This window comes from Dioscorea cayenensis, chromosome 26 (genome assembly GCF_009730915.1).
Source record: "Dioscorea cayenensis subsp. rotundata cultivar TDr96_F1 chromosome 26, TDr96_F1_v2_PseudoChromosome.rev07_lg8_w22 25.fasta, whole genome shotgun sequence".
Lineage (NCBI taxonomy): Eukaryota > Viridiplantae > Streptophyta > Magnoliopsida > Dioscoreales > Dioscoreaceae > Dioscorea > Dioscorea cayenensis.
The window spans coordinates 105337-127809 of record NC_052496.1 but is presented as its reverse complement, the minus strand read 5'-3'; the positions used below and the strand labels follow the sequence as shown (position 1 = coordinate 127809).

Here is a 22473-nt window from a genome sequence, read left to right as displayed (position 1 = left end):
ATATATTAACAAATATGAACAAATCACGTGTACATGCATCACTTTTCTAAGCATCCCCTCCGGTTCTTTCTACTTGTCACATTTTAGAGGCTTTTTTTTTGTAATTTTTATTTATCCATTTAAATATTTGTAAAGTATTAAATATTGTTTTTTCAAAATTTACCTTTCATATTTAATGTAATTTTATAATTTTTTATAAATTATATTCAACTACAAATTGTTCTTAAACATGTTTTAAATAAAAGTAGCTTTAAAAAATTAGTGTAATTTTTATAAATTTTAGATTATTAAATAATTTTAATTAATTTTCTTAATTTATGTAATTTAGTTAAAACAGACAAGTGATTTTTTTAAACATGATAGAAAATTTATCTTTTTTTTTTTTTTGCAAGCGTGTGTAGAAAATTAGGTCCTTTTATTCACGTGTGCAGAGGATCCGATGCGAATAGGACAAAAATAACTCCCACAATGCAATTATACTACATTAGCTGTCACAATTTTTTTAAAAAAAAAATTAATTATATATATAATCCCCTTAACTATGTATTAATTAATGCTATATATATATATATATATAAAATATAACCCGCCAATTGCTCCAAAAACCCCAGAGCTGAGGCTCGCCGCAACAATGGTTTCACAGCACGGGCTGAGGCTCGCCGCCGGCCTCATCACCTCCCACTTTGGCGACCTCGTCGGCGTGCGTCCCTCTCTCTCTCTATATATCCTCCATTGCCTTCCTCTTTCTCTGATTTCTCCGCTCTGATGTCTTCTTTCTGCGCTCGCAGAAGGTTTGCGAGTGTCTCCTCCGCCGTGGGACGCTCTCCCTCCATGAGATCATCCGATTCACCGAGCTCTCCTCGTCGCAGGTCAAGAACTGCCTTCTTGTTCTTATCCAGCACAGCTGCGTTCAGGCCTTCTCCATTCCACGACCGGGTTCGTACTCTTTCGTTTTCTATAGATCGATTCCGGGGACAGAGGAGAAGATGGATTTAGTATTGTTTTCTGATCGGTTTTATTGGTTTCAGTTGCTTCTGGGGCTGAGATCAGGACATTGACGCAGTATATGGCCCTGTTCGACAATATCCTCCACCGGCTTCGGTTCTCTAAATTCCTCTCCATTGTTCAAGCCGACCTTGGGCTCCAGGTTTGCAATGTTTCCTTTTTTTTTTTTATCGTGATTATTGCTAACAATTGAAGTACTAAAAAGAAATATTTGGTACATTTGTTATTGGGAGTTTATTTATTTAAACTTAATTGGGACGAGAAATGTGGAATCATCAATAAAACTGCCCTGAGCTTCGATTGAATCAAATTTGGTTGAGTTTGGAAACATATATCAAGTAAAGTTTTTTTTTTTTTTTCCAATTTATCTTTTTACTATACTCGTTTGTGCGCAAAGTTGCAACATTATTTATTTATTATTATTGTGTTTTTGACAAATACAAGTTGCAACATTACTTATAATGTGATACGTTCTTGGTTGGAAAAGAAAAATGGGAGTATGGGTTTTATCTGTGACCATAGTAAATGCACTACACAGGAAGGATAACTTGTACAACTGATTTTGTGGCTTTGTATTTGGTTTTATTATACTTGTTTGTGCCTTGTAGGTCAATTTGGCACTTTGCTGAGTTTGTGACACCATGAGTCTCATAGCCAAGTAAATTTAATTCATACAACTTCTTGAACAAATATGCTATTAACGCTATCTCCTTGTTTATTTTCTCATTTATGGACATTCTCATCTGATGTATCTCCTTCTAGTGCTAGTAAAGAGGAATGTTTACTTTTCCTGCAGTGTAGGAATCTTCTTGAGGGATTACTCCAACATGGAAGGCTTACATTTGAGCAACTTGCAGAGAGAGAAGCATCGACAAAAGGATTGGAAGGTTTGATTTTGTTCCACAGGTTGAGAATTTAAGTTGTAGCTAAGCATTATTATGATGAGTCAACTGTCACTGTCCATCCATAGCATAGCCCATTTTGATAGCCAATCTTATGAAATTCATGTATTCAGGAAGTACAAGCAGTCAAAATATTTTGCGTGCGGAGTTTGATAGACTGGTGCGTGCACATTATGTGGAGCGCTGCCCAAGGCCTGAACCATTTATCTCACCACCTGAAGAAGATAAATTGACATCAACAAAAAGGCGTGGGTCTAAGTTAAGTTTATTATTGCGAGATTTTTCACTATTTGCTAGTAGTTTTTGCGATAAGGATCTGCTGAAGATACTAACTGGATTGGTGAATTCAATATCTTTGCTCAGGCTCCAAATATCCATCTAATATTTAATTTCTTGATTGGGATTTATGACAACCATTGTCTTAAGAGTAGATAGATCTTTTTCTTATAACCCAAAATATGCTAATAAAGGGCAATTATTTGTGGGCTTTGCTCATCCTATTTGCGAAATTTAAGTCAAAATGCCAGATTAATGCATATAGTATTTGAGAAAGCTAAGCTGGACATTGGTGGATGAATTTAGACCATGGCTCATAATTTTGAGAGGAATAACATGTTAAAAGTTTTGTTTACAATGTAGTGTTCCATTTGAAATCATACTATCAATTATTATTGTTGTAAGGCTATCTCCTTATCATATGCCAGGATCTTGTTTTGAAATTCAAAGTTAGGCTCTGTACATTGAGATTTACACTGCTTTGTACCCTCGTTGTTGGTGTTCCATGGTATTCAACTGCAGTTGAAATATGAAGCTAACATTATGGTATTCTTTCAGGCTGATGCAGTAAATTTGTCTGTAGAAGAATTGGCTATGATTGGTGCTGCCCTCCCTGTAATTGAGAGATTTTCTGCCATTGGTAGCACAGGGGAAGAGGAAGAGTCAAAAACTCCTGGCCATAATTCATATACAGTTGGTGACAAGGTTGTTGCTCTCAGCATTGTGAATATTTTATCTTTTGAAAATGTTTCATCTGGCCAAATTAAGTTTTAATGTGTAGTGCATGGTTTTGAAGAAAGTTAGTTCATCAGAAGTGCTTAAAAGTTAAAAATACATAAAGTATGTGAAATATATGTGACCAAGATATCCTAAAATTGTACTCTATGATCTTAGTATGCTCATACAGAGTTAGTGTAGAGGTATTGCTTATGATCTTAGTATGCTTATACAGAGCTAGTTTTTTTCTTTATTTGTGCTGTATTTAGGTTTATTACACCTAAGCAGTTTGGTCTTAGGTATTTGATAGGCCAACTAAGGAAGTGTGCATGCAGTTTCACTCTAATGATTCGGATATTTGTATGATTATCTCAAGTTATATTCAGGCATAACTACCATTAGTTTTTTGAGTTAGAGTGTGAATTTAGCTAATTGGATGATTCTCATTGCTTTTGCCATAGTTACTTTTTTTCTTGGGGAAAGAGACAGAAGTTAAACTTGACTTGCTAAGGTATTTGCTTATTCTTTGTAAATCTACAAATTTGTTTATGACAGAGGAAGCATGAAGCTTTGATTGACAAAGAAACTCAAGCTGTGATTGTTGAGAGTGGAGTGCTTTGGCGTGTGAATTTTGAGAAGTTTGTTTATTGTCTCAAGAAGAAGGTTAAATTCTCTAGCCATTCTCATTTTTTAATATCATTGATGTTTCTCCCAATTGTTCTGCTATAATAGGAATAGACATGTCCTCAAAATTTGACAAATTTTAGTTTTACAGATCTTCTTTCTTCCTTAGTGTTTTCATCCATTATACAATTTTTCCTTCTCATTTGCTATTTCTGTATAGCATGTCATATCAAATTCTTGCCAATTGATACTATTTTTCATCTCTTTGAAATCTGCTGGCATTGATTGTTCTTTGAACTTCTTACATTTGTATGCACCTCTGTATTTGACAAAATAGAAATATTAATTATAATTATTTGTTTTCAAGGTCATTTCACTTTTATGTTTTTCAGAGGAATATTGACAAATATGGGAAATCTAAAAAATAGTGGAGATAAAATAGTGATGAAACATTAACTTACGGCCCTGAATCCTAATCCTTTCTTTGGTGTGTTATGGCTTCATATAGAACATAAATTTACGAATAATTTGTGTCTATATAGACAAAATAGAAATATTAATTATAATTATCTATTTTCAAGGTCATTTCACTTTTATGTCTTTCAGAGGAATATTGACAAATATGGGAAATCTAAAAAATAGTGGAGATAAAATAGTGATGAAACATTAACTTACTACCCTGAATCCTGATCCTTTCTTTGGTGTGTTTTGCCTTCATATAGAACATAAATTTACGAATAATTTGTGTCTATATAATTAGCGAGGAATAGTTTAGCTACATCATTTGGCAGGATCCTTTTTCCCCTGGTATTTCCAAAAATTTGAATTATTTGAATTCATTCCTATTGGTAGCTCTAGCTGCTTCATTTTTTTTTTTTTTGGTAACATTTTGTACTTTCCATTCATTAAATTAGAAACATTCAATTTTATGTCTGTGGTTAACCAACTTAGTATGCTTGTGGTTATCTTAATCATCCTTGCTGGATACTATAAAGGATCTCAAGAACATCCTTTAGTGTCATTTCATGGTCCATGTTTTCACTGCTCTTGCTTCTTTTCCTCTTAGGCGTGTGCCACAAATGTAAGATCGAGGTACGGTCTTGATGCTGGCATTGTATTGGAAGCAATGATTGAATCAAATACATCAGAAGGGAATAAGAATTCCGGTGAGTTTGATGTAAAATTAAAAAAAGGAACTGGGCATTCCTTTTATTGTATCTATTAAGGCAATCGTTTGTTAGATGTGGTTTTTCCTCATGTTTCAAAGCATACTGGTAGCAAATGATGTCGCCATACTTATTTCTCTTCTGAAGAAAGGATTGCTATATGCCTTTTCATCTCTTGTTCACCTTTCCCTTGGTTAACTGGGGTTGTTATCTTACAAGGAATTGGTACACTTTTAAGATGATTGATGGCTAGTTAAGCTATCTTAGCAACTTAAGCCTGGAAAAATTGCATGCCCATAAATTACAGGTGGCCATGTTTTTCATCAGGCTCATGCATTTATTTATTTATTTATGTGGGCGGATTCTGGGCTCTTCCCTAGTAGCAAGAGTGTCAATAGATAAACATTGTTGCATTCTTATTATTTTCCTCTATTAATTTGTTTGCGGAGTTTGCTTAATTTTTATGCTATAAGATCATATGAGGTGATTGATAGACATTTGATTGTGTGAACTATTTTTATGGTCTGATTCGGTTGCTGCAGTTCAATCATCAATTGAAAACATCATTGAAGCAGTAAGAGGAAAGCCAGGAGGTATTGGAATGACAATGGAGCATGTTAGAGTGGTTCTTGAAAAGCTTGGTTCTAGTATATCTAGCAAGGAGTCAGGAGTGTTATATGAAATCGGTAATGAAGTTTATATGTGTATTATAATTATTACTGATGTGACGAACTTGCAGTAATTTTTTTCCTGATCTCTGGCATCCTGAGGATATACTGCTTTGTAGATTTGAAGGTCATTATTAAAATCTGTCAAACTGAAGAGGTACACACCCTGAACTTCTATCAGCTATATTTACTTAGGAGCAATATTTTATGCACATTGTTCTCTGTATTTTAGGTCGAAGCACTGGTATTAAAAAAATATGGTGAAGTTGCACATAGGATATTCAGGTTTCTGGTCAAGCAAGGTGTTGTACAAGAAACAGATCATGTAATTACTTTTTTCCACAATATGAGTTCTTCCTGATTTTATATTTTTGGTTCTTGTCCTGGATTTCTAATTTACATCGCATAAAATTGTTTGATTTTTGTTGGTTGTTGTTTTAGCTTCAAGTTTTGAATATGTGATCTCCCATTTTAATTGGAAGCAGGAGAGCAAATATGTTCTTACTCCTTTTATTAAAAAGATACAGATCTCATCTCTCTGTCTCACTTGCTATGGGATTATTGTGTTGCCATTCATTGTCTGTCACTTGTGTTTCAGACTTTTCTCTACTTCCTGTAGGCTCATCATATGTTTCTATGGTATTATAAGTATATCTGTTTGTTGCGCCTTCCTATTCAACTACATTATAACTAGAAATGATGTTTAGTCAACTTTGTCTCTGGGGTTAAGTTTCGATACCCAAATTACCTGTTCCCAACAACAATAACCTTTGCCAACCCCAGTTGGAATCAAACCTCAACTGCTGGATGCTCCATGATAGCTTGCCAAATCTCTATTTTCCAAAATGCTCTCATCTCATGTGAACTATAATTACTATGTATTCCATATAAATAACTCCCGCTGGGTATAGGCGATTTGGGTATGGGAGAATCTTCCTACTTTTAGTGTATGCTTCTCAAGACATAGTATAAGTTACATGATTTGACAAAATCTCGTCAATTACTAAACGCTCTGCACTTACAGTACTGAAAACAATGTATAATTTGTAAATTGCAGCTTTTATGGACTTACTAGCACTTTTTTAATGTGCATAAATCACTACACACAAAGCTGCATTCCTGCATTATCCAATTTTTATGGTAATGTTTCGTTGGGTGATAAAAATGTGAGGTTAAGGAATTTTTTTTCCAAATAGTGGGTCGGAGGAAAAACTTTTATTTGGACTGATCAAAGTTTGACTTAATTAATAATTTAATACTGATAAAAACTAAATATTCTAAAATTAAAATTTTACTTTTTTAAATAATGATAGATATTTATAAATATTAATAATTTTAAAATTAATTATCAAATATACTTGTAAATTAATTGTTTAAAAGTATGTTAATAATTTATCCCAAGTTGTTTGGTTGGGGGAATACTACTTATCCGCCAACCAAACATGGTGTATATGTTTGCACAGGCTGGTTAGAAAATGCACCAAGGTCCTCTAACGCTTATATTGTAGAAAAGTATGCCTATTAATCAAAAGTCTAATGCCCTTAATCTTGAACCTGGTGAACATTCCAAGGTTTATGTTTGATCAATTGTACTTACAGCAAATGTTTTTAATATTCAATAAATTATTCTTGCCTATTGCTTTGTGTTGCATGATTTTTCTGCATGCTGTTATACTGTGTCTGTTTGTCCTTGATTCTCGTGTTCTATGATGTCTTGTTTTTGATATTTGGAAAATGTTGTAGACACCTTATTACATCTTTTTAATGATAAATCATGGTAACATTGAGTAGTAAATTTATATTTTCTTAGAATGCTTACCTTCTCTACTTTTTGATAGATTTCAGATGTTACACTAATTGAAAAGAAGACAACCCAAGGAATTCTACTCAAACTTTGGAAGGACGAGTTCTTGGAGATGAAGGTAAGAAAAGAATGCAGTTGAGCATTTCTGAATTTCCAAGTTCAATATTTTCTACGTCAGTTTAGATAGTATCAGTTTTTATCTGATGGTTGCATGTTTATGGCCTTAAAAGTGATAAGGGTCTGTTTTATATGATCAGAATATGAATGCCGGTGACTTATGCAAATCCTAATGATTCAAACAATATTCACTAAACTATGGTCTTTTCATGTTGGACTCAGTGATCAATTATATTCTGTGTCCATCTGTCATTTCTTGCCGAGCAATATAGAATAGGTTTTGGTTGGTTTGACATAAGATTCTTTCATTGCAAGGTTGTCTGATAGAAAAAGCAGCTGTTGTTGGTCAATGATGTTATATAAACAAATAATCATTCAGCAGAGACATTGATACAAGAATAGCTTATCAAAGGTCAAGGAGAAGAAACCATTTTATGTTTATTCACCAGTTCACACACAAATATTCTTTTTTTTTTTTTAATTATTATTATTTAGAAATGTGGTTTCAGAGATGTCCCATCAGCTCATATATGAGTTGCTTGAATTTAACGGTTCTATCATGTCAGCTTTGATAATAATTGTCTGTGGCACCCATTTGTCATCTCAGATGTTTCTTGTTCTGATCAGCTCAGAACACTTACAAACAGGTATCTGAACCGTGTCTAGATGAAATGCTGATACAACAGTTTGCAATTACACTTAAAAGAGATATGCTCTTTTTGTCTTCTCTTTCTTCTCTTCATACCCCTATGCTATTATTGTTTCCAAAGATGATACTTGTCTTTTAATTTAACTATTATCTGTCAAGGATTGATTTTATGGAACTAAACAAAACTTTTGTTTCTTCATTTCTTTTAGAAAGCAATCGCTCAGGGAAGTGGAACCACACAACATTTTCTATGGCGTGTGAACTGGGATGAACTCTGTGTACACATTCTGGATGACATGTACCATGCTGCTTTAAATCTAAGTCAAAAGATTGCTCATATATTAGAACAAGAACAAGAGGTCAGGAATTTCATACAAATTTGATTATCAGGCTTAGTGTTTTTCAGGATCATTTATTTTTTCCCTACTAACCTAATTAATAGAAACTCAAATACCATTTTATTCACAAGTATGACACATTAAATTCAAATTCATACGAGTTCTTCCCTTTTGACAGGCGTTGCAGGACAAGGCAAAACGCCAGCGGTTGCAGAAGGGTCGATTGATATTAGAATCTTCTCTTCTAAAGCTTGATGATGCGCTAATGCTTTTCCATGATTTTTAACAGCATCACAGGTATTATCAACTCTTGCATTCTTGTTACTCACCAGCGAAACAATCACTTAATGCGCATGATCAATATATGCTCCATTTGAGTTTTCCTGCTTGGGATATGCACTTTGCATTTGCACCAATTATAAGCATCAACTCTATTATAAGTTTTACCAATTCTTCAAGAAGCATTTTGAATAACCTGATGCCTGCAATTCAATCACAATTTGTGCTCTTGTTGTCACTGATGCTGTTGAGTTTCATTGTCTGAAAAGTCATTCTGATGCTTCATTTACATCAACTTCCTTTTTATATATCTTCCTCACTACTTAAAACTAATAGCTCAAGTATTGATACCCTTGAATGAATTGTCCCAGAGAAGTCAATTTGGATGTTGGTATTAAATAAATCATCCCAAAGATGTCCAAAGAAAGTTTGCATTTTTTCTACATCTGAACACTTAAATCCTTTTGTAGATGCTACTTCTGCAGTTATTGGTTTGATGGGATATACATATATATATCCACAAAGAGATTATTGTGAGCTGATATGTGTTTTCCATTGCAGGTCACTAGGTCAGCATGCTGGCAAGATACAAAACAAAGGGGACCAGTGGATCCCCTGACTCATGCCATTTGGCAAACATGGTTAGACATGGCATCAGTTAACCCATGAGAAACATTTTGTTTTTTTGTTTTTTTTTTTTTCCCTTTTTCTTTTTCATAGTTACAATTTTAAATTATACTTGTTATGTATTTCTGGTGTTTCCTCCGTTCTAGTGAGTCATTAAATATTGACAATTGTGATTTGTGTATAACTTAAAACCCAAAATTTTGATACGTGGCTATATTTCATATTGCATTCGTTAAAGGATTTATTCCAATTTATTAACAGAATAACCATGGTAATTATAGTATTTATCCTCATTTAAAAAAAATAATCAGATAATAACGTTTGATGAATTATTCTCTTGTTAAAAAATCAGAGTTAATTATTTTATCTGAATATATCGCGCTTCTAGTTGACCTTTATCTATTGCCTGTTCCACGTGTCGGTATCGTATTGGTTCATCAAGGGCCGGCAGTTGAGATTAAAGCTGCTGAGATAGACGACCATGTGCTCGCAAGTCGCAGGGCTACTAGAGAGAGAGAGAGAGAGAGAGAGAGAGAGAGAGAGCAATGGAGAGGATCGCCGGCGGCTCCGATTCTCCGGCGAGATCACCACCGCCGGTTCACCCATTGGTAGCCCCTCTCGAGTACTTGCTTGGAAAATGGCGAGGTGAAGGGGAGGGTGGTTATCCGACCATCAACTCCTTCAGCTATGGAGAAGAGCTCGTCTTCTCCCACTCCGGCAAGCCGGTGATTTCCTATTCCCAGAAGACATGGAAGCTGGCCTCCGGTGAGCCGATGCACGCCGAGAGCGGGTATTGGCGCCCTCGTCCTGATGGCTCCATCGACGTCGTCATCGCTCAGAGCACAGGTCTCGTTGAGGTTCAGGTACTTTCCATTCCCTTTACTCCAGAGCTTTGTAGATAAATCCTCAATCTTATTGATACTTTCTTAGTTTCTACTGTTGATTCAGCTCCAATTTGTGCGCGAGTTTGGATTTATTCGAGAAATTGGCATCATTGTTGATTTCTTGTGTTTTGATTAACGAGATTGAGAATTTAATTTATTGATAAAATTTCAAGTTTGTAATCAGTTTACAAGAAGGAAATTACTGAAATTTTCTAAATATCAATGCAACTATAACATTCTATAATGCCAAGTTGCCGGCTTAGATGTTTCTTTTCTCTTGTTTTTGCTTGTTTTTCCAGCTTGTTGGTATGGGCTAGTATCACTTCTGGTGGCTGTTTCCCAGTGTTATTTTGCTTTTTTGTCTTATTTGTACTTCTTTTTTCTACTACTGGCTCTATGTTGTGTGTTTGTGTGTTTTCTCTTGGTCATGCCGATGTTTTGTTATTGCTATTTTTTTTAATAAATTAGTGGTTTATCCACTTTCCTAAAAAAATTAATGGCAAGTTGCTGTGAAATATGAATATTAGGGTTGTAAAAGTATATGCTATCACAAACCTTGAGATGATAATTATGCAACTGAATTGAGCTGTTTTACAGAGTTATATATCAAGAAAACTCTTAAAAAAATTTACATTTCTAGTTCTTTATTTAATCTCTATGCAAATGGGCAAAACATGTTCCAATCTTTGGGTATCTAGAATCTGAACCTAAGCAATTGCACTTCTATTTTACTGTCCGTGAATATTGATGACTTTGGCAATACTTTGTCACTCTTTGAGTCTATTTTGAATTATATACTGCATTCATTGTTTCTTTTGAAATGCAGAAAGGTTCATATGATGCTGAAAATAAGATTGTGACTCTCAAAAGTGAACTTGTTGGGAATGCATCAAAGGTATATATATATATATATCCTTGTGAAGGATTTTTTTATCTATATTATTAGCAATTTATTTCATTGTCTATACTGAGAGACTATGCACTGCTATATATTCAGCAATTTACAAGCTTGTCTAATTCCCATTTTCATGACAATCAGGGGTTTTTGCATTTTCATGTTGATTAAAATTCAATGCATCTTTAATAGCGAACTTTGGTCATTGTTTTTATTCTCAACTGATGCTTTGCTGTCATAAATATTCAGGATGGTCATTCAACACTCATAATCTGAGTACGTATTACTGTTTCATGTAAAGATAATGTTCTCTTTTTCTGATGGTGAACTCACTGATAAGAATCTCTGGGAAGATTGTAAGGTCCAAATGGAAAAAATAGGACTCAAGACAGCTAGTCACCCGGATTGCAGAAGAAATTTTATTAGGTTGTTATGCCCAGATCATAAAGCACTTGCATTGTTGAGGATTCAATGGCACAAAGGACCAAATTATGATTTAAGAGTCACTAATCAATCTGACAATTCTGCTTTGCTTGTCTTGTCATTCAATATGCTTGTTAGTTTTAATTCTCCGAAGAATTTGACTAATATCAGTACTTCTTTGGTAAGATGACCTCCATCAAACATGAAAATCTGAATCATAAATAGTTACCTCTTGATCAGTAGTTAATTCCAGCTTATCAATTCTAGATGGACTAATAAATTCTTTATCAATAAATCATAAATTGTCAATCTGAATGCAAGTTTTTCCATAACATGACATGGTGACTTAGAAACTTTTATCTTTGCAGGTGAAGGACATAACTAGGGTTTTTACAGTGACAAACGGTGAGTTGTCTTATGTAGTTCAGATGGCAACACAGTTAACAAGCCTTCAACCTCATCTTAAAGCCCTTCTCAAGAAGCTTTAATATATATATGACCCACTAGAGGAACAATGCTACACCTTTATTTGTGATGTATTGGCTGGAAGCTACAGTTGTGTTTTTAGGTATTTTGAATACCTGGCCTAAGGAATAAACTATAAAGGTTCTCTAATTCTGAACTTTAGTTATTCTAGTTAATCCAAGTTTGAGATGATTTAATTAACATTAATTAAAACAAAATTTTCCCATCTTGAATTGTATTTAATTTTTTGAAAATTTTATTAAAATTAATAATGAGTATTAATAAAATTATTTAAATCATGTTAGAAGAGAGACATTTTATCCAATGTTATATGCCCAGGATCAGAAAACTTTTGTTTTTTACAAAATTAGGTGTAAGTGCAATATTAGTTCATGCTTTAAACACCTTTGATTGACATAGTATTTAATAACAATAGCATTATTTTGATCTCTAAACTTAAAATAATAATAATAATAATGTTTAATAAATGTGCATATAATTTTTTTTAAAATAAATAAATTACAATTTTGTTAAAAGAAAAGCAAGTGATACAAATAAAAGTATAAAGAGACAAAACTAGGGAAATAATAAAGACAAATAAAATAGGAGAATTATGAAGAACAAATCTAATAAAGGTGGATATACTAAAGCTAAGAGATCAATTGTTGGTGATCACTCAGACGTATTCACTAAGCCAGTTGTATTCCCATTTACTTTTTATATTTTTTTTAAAGTTATATATATATATATATATAAACAATAATGAGAATTTGTGAAAATATATACATGTAGATCATAATTAATTAAATATATATATATATATAAAAAAGAAAAACCAGAGAAAAAGGAAGGGACAAGAGAAAAACATAGGGCCAGGCCTGGTATGCCTGAGTGGCCTCCTGGTTTAGTGTTATGGTGCTGTTCTCCCCTTGTACCTACTACCTCCCTGGTTCTACCTAACAAGTTATAATGATGCCTTTGCCGCCGCAACACTCGGAACTGATAGTCCTCTCTGTCCCCTCCTTCCCACCTCATAATCCATTCCTACCACTTCTCATGCACTTTCTCACGCGCGCATCTCCAGCTCAGCTCCGCATTTTCACAAACAACTCATGCGCATGTCCAGCTCGGCATTTTCACAAACACCTCATGCGCATGTCTAACTTGCCATTTTTACCTTTTTTTAAAAACTGCAGTCCAATCCCGTCATTGTTGTTTATAAATATTAAGGCTAAGTTTAGCAGCATTGATTTAGCTTCTAAATTAGAAAAAGTATTTATATTTCAAATTACTCCTTCAATTATGTTGTAAATTTTGTTTATATCCTAAATATTTACTTATTTATTAATAGAATGGATAAATTATGTTATTAATGTGCACAATTGAAAAGTTAATACCTCAATCAATGGTTCGAACCGTATTTGAAGAAAAACACCAACACACTAAGTAATAAATTTCATGCCAAAAGACTAAAAAAAAAAAAAACTATGGCTTTAAATCATTTTTATAATAATAGTTAATTATTAATATTAATAAAAATTTTAAAAAATAATTGGTAGGCATTTAATTTGATTCTGGACACTATAACCACCCTTTGTAGGGTTCAAAATCAAACAAAATAATGAATGTTGGACCAACATCTAAAATTAAAAATTAAAGAAAAATATACTAATTATTATTTTTATTTTTATTTTAAAAAAAAAGGCATTAATAAGATATTTGAAGGCGTTGTTGCGTGAGGGTAACCACTCACTTATCTTCTCAAAAAAAGAAAAAAAAGAAAAAATAGATTTCATAATAACACAATGTCCCTTTCCTTCTTTGCGTGCTTAATTAGTCCTTTGAACAATTAACTTACTATTCTTATCAATGATGTCTTCATGGCCCACTTTGATTGCCACTTTCAAAACTTACAAAAATTAATTATCATATATATTTCATTTTACACTAATAAAGCTCTATATATTTTATTGTACAAAACTCAGAATCTTGTCCTAATCCCACTTTTTTCAAGTCCATGGACCCAACTCTTTGAAAAGTTAAAAAAGAATCACAATGACTACATGATAATACCAATCCATAACAGTTAAACATCAACCAAACTTATAATTAAATAAAAACACCCATAAATAAAACAAATCCACTCTCTTCTTAATTTACACTGATACACATCCATTACAAAAAATAAAGAAAAAAATAAAATAAAATAAAACAAACTCATCACTTCTTCACATGTAAACAACCAGCCACCATGAAAACAAAACACAACTTGAATATAATTTTAAGTAATAATAATAATAAGAAAAGAGTTGATCATCATTCATCAAGCCTTGGGAGCTTCCTCAACAGCAACAACAGCAGGAGGTGGAGGAGGGATAGACTCATCCACCTTCTCAATTTCTTTCTTCTTCTCTTCACCCACCTTCACTTCCTCTGTTGTTTCTGAAGGTTTTTTGGGACCAAAAACCTTCTTGATTTTTGGAAGAAGTTTGTTTTTCCAATAACCCATGTTTTCCTCTCTTGATTATCTTTACTTAATAAGAGAAAACAAGTATAAAGTTTTTATTAATTTTGTAGAAGAAATAAATGAAGGAAAAAAATAAAACCAAAGAGAGAAGTTAGAAGAATACCTGTTTTGGTTTTCTCTTTGTTTTGATCTTGAAAAAAGTTGGCAAATGAAAGCTCTGTGAAGATAAGAATGGAGCATTGGGTTGCAAATATAGGAGAGGAAGGCATACCTAAGCACACTGATCATACCTTGTGGAATTACTATAATGCCCTTGTTATTTTAATTGTGGGCAATATTTTTAATTATTTATTTATTTATTTGTTTTTAATAAATATACACAACTAAGACAAGTGACTTGAGTGGAAAGGGATTCCAAAGTTTCCAACCAACTTAAATTTGAGAGGGAAATAAAATTTTACTCTTTTATAGGAAAGGTGATAAGTATGGAAATAGATATATATGAAATGAAAAAGTTATGGATATCTATCAAGTAAATATTTACAAAAGTTATAGAGTTTTATTTATTTTTTATATTAATTTTATTTATCTTAAATTATATATATGAAATGAAAAGGAATAGAAATAGTGACTAGAGAAAAAAAAAAACTATTTGAATTAATTTTTTTTTTTGTTTTTCTTGTTTTTTTAAATAAATTTTGAAATTTATCATCTTTATAAATAAAAAATTATTATTTTATATAGTGGAATGTTATGATAATGGTGAATGACCAAACCCGTGATCGAATCCTTGGGTAGATAATACTGTTTATAGTACTATGCATATACTATAGAATTTTGTATAAATACTATATTAACATTGTCCATTCTCACAGGTCCTCTGTAAGAGGATATTGTTTTCTTCCCCTCTATATTGCATGGCAAAGATATTTATTAACTCGGTTTAGTTTTTTAAATATTATTTGGATGTGCACATGGTATGACTCTAATTGTTATAACCGAGTTAATAAACCCCTAAAGAGTATTTAAATCACTGTAAGTGATGCACCACTGTATCCGGTTGTCTTTTAATACATACCCTCTTGTGAGGCTGTGCTTGTCATCTTTGTCAAAAATAAAAATGTTTGATTAAGGTTAGGATTAGATTAGGGTGATTGAAGCTTAGTTGCCAAGTTTGATCCATTGTGAGAAAGTGACCAAATAATATTTACTCATTGGTTTTATTTATTGTTGGGTAATTAATTAATATAAAATGTATTTATCATTAATTTAAATACTTGATATAAATTGTTTCAACCTGTGACACACCTCGTGTTCGATCCACGCTGCCCGCAACAAGTTTTTTAACTGTGCTTGTGTTTATATAAACATGCATTTAATTTCATTTTGAACTCTGGATTTACAATATAAATCTTACCTTATTACTTTTCATTTCACTTTTATTATTTAAATTTATATTTGAATTATATATTTTCCAAGTATTTATCTTCTATATTTATTTAATTTATTTATTTCATTATCTGAACTTATAATTGTGTTACAATATAACATTAACTTCTTATAACGTTTGTAATATATCAACTTAAAATTATAGCATCTATTGTTAATGTTTTGTATCAGTTATTTATCATTATGAAAAGGCATGTAAAAAAAATACAAAAATTGGTTGATAATAAAAGCACACATGAATAGAAAAATTAAAAATCACTCTCTTGCCTACTTTTTCCTTTTCCTTTATATATATATATATATATATTCTTTCAAGGCTATCTTTGTTTTTGGTTGGAAGGTACAAGTACAACCAATTTATGCTTGCCACTTCCAAAGATAAGATGCCCTTATAATTCTTTTATTATATAAATATATAACAATTAATTATAGGATTTCTCTGTGCTAATTTATATATATATATATGAATGGCCACTATTAAAAGGATGCTGATATTAAGTTTATAACAATCTATTCACACATCTTCAATTCAAGGCCCACATAAAAAATTATCTCTTTCTTCTTTTTCCTCAAAATTATTGAAGTGATAATAATGTGTTTTTTCCTTTTTTATAATCAAGTTCTTAACTCACAAAATCTATATTCATTAACCAATTAACTGTTAACCATTAAAATAGCCACAATGACCGAATAATTAAATCATTTAACTATATAAAAATTGAAAGTTAAACTTTCTCAGTGCATAGTTGAAAAATATTATACTGACAGCTACACACCCAGTGAATCATTTTTTTGTCGTTTTTTTATTTTATCTGTGTTCTTGTACTTTGTTTTTAAATGTCGGTACCAACTTTTTTTTTTAATAAATTTCTAATTTATCCATTATATATAAAATCTTACAATTTTCTAAAAGAGAATAAAGTTAAACTGAAGTTAATACTTATAATCGCAAAGAGTAAAATTAACATCAGTAAATATTCCAACTTTAGTTTTGAAGGGTGTAATAAACAAAATTTAAATCTTAAGTTTCGGATCCGGGTCAGAGGTTATCGGATCGGGTTCCGTATATTTCGGGTTATCGGGTCCAGCAAGGCTCCTTTTCAACATTGGTTCATCGTCTTGTTCGCCCGCGAGTTTTCGAGTTCGTTGGCCGCGATGAAGGACCCTTTCGAAGCGGCGGCGGAGGAGCAGGAGTCGCCACCGGAGTCCCCGATCCCGCCGGAAGACGAGGCTCCTTTCGCTGCTGATGCCGATGAGGAGGACCTCGATGCGCGTTCACAGCCTGGTGGGCCATCCGCGCCTCCGTCGTCCAATGGCGCCGGCGTTGGAGGAGGACGCGGAAAAGAGGAAGACGACGAGGATGAGGATGATAATATGGACGTAGAGCTCGGCAAGTTCCCCCCAGGCGGAGACCCTGACAAGATGGCCAAGATGCAGTTGATTTCCGGAACCTCTAATTCCCCTCATTGTCTGAGTTTAGGCTGAAATCTTGTTTATTGTGTTTTATTGGGAGAAATTTTTTATCTTTGATGCATTTGAATGGAATTTTCTCGTAATGGTTGCTTATTTTGGTTGAATTTTGATGTCAGGGCGATCCTGTCGCAGTTCACAGAGGAGCAAATGAGTCGCTATGAGTCATTCAGGAGGTCTGGATTTCAGAAGTCCACCATGAAAAGGGTATGCTTTTGCTTTTAATTTTTGTTTCTTTATTTGAGATAGTCTCTGTACCAGTGATTATAGATGTTAGTTTTGTGTTTGAATTTGAGTGGTTGATGCTTTCAAACTGTAATTTGGATAATGGGAATTTATCGTTTGATATTTGACAATGGAGACTAGAGGGGTTGAGAGGAGGTTAACTTTTTATAGAATTCCATGTAAATTGCATTACTATAACAGTTAGATTAAATAAAAGATATCACAGTTCTTTTCTACTTAGCTTCTATCTGAAGTATATATATATATATATATATATATATATATATGGAGCTACTTTTATGAAAGTATATAGAGAGGACAAAGTGCCCTTTTAGTCCTTAATCTAAGTGCACTTTAAGGGACTAAATTAAACAAAGAATCTTAGTTTAAGGACTATTCTGTCCCTATTATGTTCATCAAAGAGTATGAATTTCTTTTTTGGATAGAAATGCCGCAGTACATATGATTTCTGGGATCTGAGTTTTTATTCCCATTACTATATGGTGGTTGATTGCCTGTTAACTTTTGAAGCGATTACATGTTCCTGTGCTTTGTATACCTCAACTTACTCTTGCTGTGTCTTATGTCTGTTTTAACTACAGATATTAGCAGGCATCACAGGAAGTCAAAAAATTTCAATACCCATGACAATTGTTGTTTCAGGAATAGCAAAAATGTTTGTCGGGGAGCTGATCGAGACAGGCAAGTTAGAACTGTTCAGTAGTTTTATGATTATGTATTAATCAAATGTAGGATTGACATATATTTCTCTTACTTTTCATATGTATTTCTCCTCCATGAATTCAACCAACAATTTCTGTTGCAGAATGTTAATACCTAGAAAAAGCATCTTTTTTCATAAATAATGTGTTAACAACAGAATGAGTAATCATTTTACTGAAAATCTAATTTGTTGCAGCTTTTTGTTTATCTTTAACTTTATTATATGCAATGCAGCTCGCATGGTAATGACAGAAAGGAAAGATTGTGGGCCCATTAGGCCATGCCATATTCGTGAAGCATATAGGAGATTGAGACTTGAAGGGAAAATTCCAAAGCGATCAGTACCCAGGCTTTTTGTTTAGGTTTCAAACCTGACCATCAGGTGAGATTTCTGTTTTTCTGATGCTACCTTGGTCAAATCAAAGATTGCGGATATGCTAACTCTGATATTTTGCCGTGGAAAGATATTATGGTCTATACCTTTGGTCTGTGAGGGTAATAATGGGCAGCAATGGTCTGGTTAATATCACAAGTTTTTCTTTAATATCCCTATTTTCTTTAGCGTATTTTCCATCAATTGGAAAATAGCTGATATATTTCTAGTTTCTGTTGGCGGCTTTTCTGAAATTAGATCACTATATATTATCAGTAATCATATTCAATCTCTCATGTCTTATTACAGATGTATTTGTGGAATTTTCAGGTGCTCCTGGTTATCTATACCTCTAATGGTCACTTTTCTTGTGGGAGTTGAGACTGGATATGCAATTGAACTTACAGGGTATGGACGTGGAATCCTCTATGCACAGCCTATGCTAGAATAACTGACCAAGAAGTAAAGTTCGTCACCTCTATTCAGCTAATATCAATCCTGAGAACTTAAGCACTATGCATAACCTATGAACAAAACAATTAGAAGTTTACCTTTTGGAGTTTTTCCATTGTAATCCATTCAAAGATGAATCTCTGGTTTTCTTGCATGCTATTGAAGGGATGTTTAACAGTCAGCCACTTTTGAGTCTCATCACCATCAGAATAGAACTCTTGATCTTCATATGCTTCTTTTACTTGACAGATGATCTAGTTTGTGAATTCCATGAAGAACATGTCTGCTTCTTTTTATGAAGATCTTGCATTAAAACTGCCACTTCTCACTCTAGGGTACAAGAGAAACCTACCTACCTACCTACTTGGTGCTCCCAATCGCAAGTAAGCTTAAGTTTGAAGTTAAAACTCAGGTACAAGAATCCAACACCAGTGTTTAGTGGGTGCTTTCAAGCAATCTTTAATCATTTGATGTGAAGTGAAGCATCATCTTAGGTCTCATTCTCAATGAAATCTACATACACTTCCGTTCTTTCTAGGCATAATTCTTGCTTCTCATAGACTAAAGCTTAGTCTCATAGTTAGTCATAGTTCTTCTTTAATCCTTTGCATTGTGTCAATTTTGCCGGCCATTTTCATACAACGTTGTCTCAGCATCATGCATGGCATTATGTTGCATGTTTGAATTGATTCTCATATTTGCATTTTTAAATGTGATATGATTTATGCTGTATATGCAATTACAGAATTGTTATTCACAAGTGAATTCACTCATTTTACAGAATTGTGTTCTTTGTTTGTTCTTTTGTTTAATTGATAATTTATCAAGATACTTTCTGTCACATAGTTTTTCTGTAAGGATTGTTTCTTAACAGTGAAGTGCAGTGGAACTTTATGAGAAAGTAGTGTATTCTTAATTCTTGTGGAGTATAAACCCTAGGTTACCATAATAGGGTTTCTTTGTGAATCTGTGATTCCATTTCTAGGTTTTGTCAACACCTTCAGATGATCAACTGCTCTCACACTATTAAGGATGTCCATTCCAATGAAGTGATCTGCAGAACCTATGAACCCTTTTATAGTTCATAGGAAAAGCCTTTATAATGCATGTACTATGGAAACAAGTGGTAGAGAAAAAAACTTTGTTTTTTGTTTTCCTTTACCTTTAAGCCATTTGCATGTCAAACCCTGGAAGATTTCAAAATTGCTTATACCCCTGGAATAGTATTTGTGTGCATGCATTAATGGTAAATGTTGAATTGTCTTCATTAGTTTTAATTATTCATTAAATTTAACTATGACATGAAAGGGGTAATCTCTTTTATTATATTTGGATTGTAATTAGTTTGGTTGTTATCTGAAAATGGCCAGATAGAAACTGTGTTTTTATTTATTTATTTATTTATTTAAAATACAAATTCTTAGAAATACATGGCTGCTTATCTAGTTATGAAAACATTTTTTTTTTTTTACATAATGCCTTGAAACTTTTTGGAAAAATATTTTTCTTTTTCCATTAAAGGCTTTAAAATTTTGTGGTTATATAATCAATGATATATGTTAAAAAAAAACCCAGTTGGTACATATTTTGTATGATTAACTTATATAAATGATGTGTTTTATTTATTTATTTATTTATTTAAGATTAAGTATGAGAAAATAATTGGGGTGATGCTTCTCATGGAAGCAAAACAAGTCAGTGATTAGTCTATATTATCAAGCTTGAAGTTGGTGAAAAGAAATTTGAGTTGAAAAATGCTGCCTTCTTTGAAGTTCTTTTCTTGGAATTCTATGAAAATATACTTCCTAAACTTATGTACCTATCTACTCAATCTTTTTGTAATAAAATGTATAATCACTCACCAATAAACAATTCTGAGTTGTTATTACTAAAATCATATGTATTTATCATTTATTCTGAGTTGTTATTACTAAAATCATCTGTATTTCCTCTTGATTTTACAAAACCTTAATATAATGTTTATAAGTGGTTTAAATTCACATTACTTATCTTCATAATTTGATGAATTTGTTAATAGAATCTTAGATTTTTTTTTTTTTTTTTGGCTATTTCATTTAGGAAATATGAATGTTAGCTCATATTTTTCATTGAGCCAAGTCAAATATTTATTTGGATGGATAAAGTTAAACCCTACATGGTAGACATTTGGTATTACTAGCTGATGTGGCATTTCATGTCCAACATTACTATTTTATGCATTTAGAAGGGTTAAAAATTTAAAATGGCACCCTAAAAGATTTATTTAATTAAGAATAAAATATGTTAAACAAATTATATTACATTTCAAGTTTATTGAATTTTGTTACATTCTTTATATATTTGTAAATCTATAATGGAACCAAAATTTAGTCTTTCTTTCATATAAATTATTTTGTTGATATGACAACTATTTTTAAAAAAAGGGATAAATCACAATTGATTAAAATATGTGGTTTTTTTTTTCTGTTGGTATGATAACTATCATTTAGCAACTTATTTCATGTAACATTTACAACAAATTTTTTTTAATCTAAATACTGCAAACTCTAAAGTATAAATTTAATCCTTAAAAACTTTAGATTGAAAAATAAAAACATAGAGTATGAGGAGTGTATTTTGATTCTAAAAAAGATGGAATTTAAAATTAGGGAAGAAAATTGGGAAAGAATAAGGTGATTAAAATGATCTAATTGCAAGAATGAAAGAAAGAGACTTAAACAATTGATAGAATATATGAGAGTTGCTCATTGTGATTAGTTTAACTAACCATTTGATATAAGATTTTGAAGCATATTTAGATTTTTTTTTTATGAAATATTTATAAAATAATGGCAGTCCCCAATATACATTAAAATATGATGCTAAACAGTAAACACAATAACTAGATAGTTACATATATATATATATATATATATATATATCAAACATTAACCATGTGTTTCTTCTTTTTATGAGATGAATACATGTTTTTTTCACACATTTAAATAAAATTTTGTGTACCTACTAATCACAAGTCAACTAAAAATTCTATAAAAACCCAAAACATGTATTTTTCCTGATTTTTCATCTATCTTCATGAAACTAACAAATAAAATAAATAAAATATATAATTTATAAAAGTTTATAAAGTAAATATAATATATATAAAATATCAAACTTTTTGTTATGAGATGGTCTCTTGTTGTATATATATATATACAAGGGTTTTTTTTTTATGAAGTGGACAGGCTATAGTGAGTCAAGGATGTATGCGTATGTGTTGGCACACACACCTTAACATGTGAATAGAGACCTACCATTCGTATTTACCACAAGTAAACCTATTTACTATGTTTTGAACTGAATTTAAACACATCCTCCGTGTGACAAAATGTATCTTACTGTCAAGATACAATAGTGTTACCATTTAATAGTATATATATATAATTAGTACAATTAGTATAATTATATTTTAAAATTTTTATTTATAACACA

General features: G+C 32.1%; 3 protein-coding genes across 3 annotated transcripts; all 3 read left to right on the top strand.

Moving 5' to 3' along the window:
* Nucleotides 1-611: 611 nt before the first annotated feature.
* Nucleotides 612-9400, top strand: LOC120253109 (DNA-directed RNA polymerase III subunit rpc3). Its single transcript, XM_039261391.1, has 15 exons — nucleotides 612-700; nucleotides 789-936; nucleotides 1029-1147; nucleotides 1802-1892; nucleotides 2021-2166; nucleotides 2742-2888; nucleotides 3456-3563; nucleotides 4591-4690; nucleotides 5233-5376; nucleotides 5478-5515; nucleotides 5591-5683; nucleotides 7197-7280; nucleotides 8138-8287; nucleotides 8445-8563; nucleotides 9107-9400. The coding sequence occupies exons 1-14, from the start codon at nucleotides 632-634 to the stop codon at nucleotides 8550-8552; spliced, it is 1545 nt and encodes a 514-aa protein (XP_039117325.1). The 5' UTR covers nucleotides 612-631; the 3' UTR covers nucleotides 8553-8563; nucleotides 9107-9400.
* Nucleotides 9401-9659: 259 nt separating this feature from the next.
* On the top strand, nucleotides 9660-12005 carry LOC120253058 (UPF0678 fatty acid-binding protein-like protein At1g79260). Its single transcript, XM_039261314.1, has 3 exons — nucleotides 9660-10035; nucleotides 10883-10951; nucleotides 11743-12005. The coding sequence occupies exons 1-3, from the start codon at nucleotides 9718-9720 to the stop codon at nucleotides 11860-11862; spliced, it is 507 nt and encodes a 168-aa protein (XP_039117248.1). The 5' UTR covers nucleotides 9660-9717; the 3' UTR covers nucleotides 11863-12005.
* A 4714-nt stretch (nucleotides 12006-16719) lies between these two features.
* Nucleotides 16720-19180, top strand: LOC120253063 (transcription initiation factor TFIID subunit 11-like). Its single transcript, XM_039261322.1, has 5 exons — nucleotides 16720-17191; nucleotides 17345-17432; nucleotides 18053-18152; nucleotides 18408-18555; nucleotides 18877-19180. Exons 1-4 carry the CDS (start codon nucleotides 16911-16913, stop codon nucleotides 18533-18535), a joined length of 597 nt encoding a protein of 198 aa, XP_039117256.1. The 5' UTR covers nucleotides 16720-16910; the 3' UTR covers nucleotides 18536-18555; nucleotides 18877-19180.
* Nucleotides 19181-22473: the final 3293 nt, after the last annotated feature.

Excerpts from the sequence above, each read along its gene's own strand:
- LOC120253063 (XM_039261322.1), top strand. The coding sequence starts at position 16,911 with ATGAAGGACCCTTTCGAAGCGGCGGCGGAGGAGCAGGAGTCGCCACCG. Across the intron at positions 17,192-17,344 it reads GACAAGATGGCCAAGATGCA|GGCGATCCTGTCGCAGTTCA; the intron begins GTTGATTTCCGG and ends TTTTGATGTCAG. Across the intron at positions 17,433-18,052 it reads AGAAGTCCACCATGAAAAGG|ATATTAGCAGGCATCACAGG; the intron begins GTATGCTTTTGC and ends TTTTAACTACAG.
- LOC120253109 (XM_039261391.1), top strand. The coding sequence starts at position 632 with ATGGTTTCACAGCACGGGCTGAGGCTCGCCGCCGGCCTCATCACCTCC. Across the intron at positions 4,691-5,232 it reads AGAAGGGAATAAGAATTCCG|TTCAATCATCAATTGAAAAC; the intron begins GTGAGTTTGATG and ends CGGTTGCTGCAG. Across the intron at positions 5,516-5,590 it reads AAATCTGTCAAACTGAAGAG|GTCGAAGCACTGGTATTAAA; the intron begins GTACACACCCTG and ends TCTGTATTTTAG.
- LOC120253058 (XM_039261314.1), top strand. The coding sequence starts at position 9,718 with ATGGAGAGGATCGCCGGCGGCTCCGATTCTCCGGCGAGATCACCACCG. Across the intron at positions 10,036-10,882 it reads CAGGTCTCGTTGAGGTTCAG|AAAGGTTCATATGATGCTGA; the intron begins GTACTTTCCATT and ends TTTGAAATGCAG. Across the intron at positions 10,952-11,742 it reads TTGTTGGGAATGCATCAAAG|GTGAAGGACATAACTAGGGT; the intron begins GTATATATATAT and ends TTATCTTTGCAG.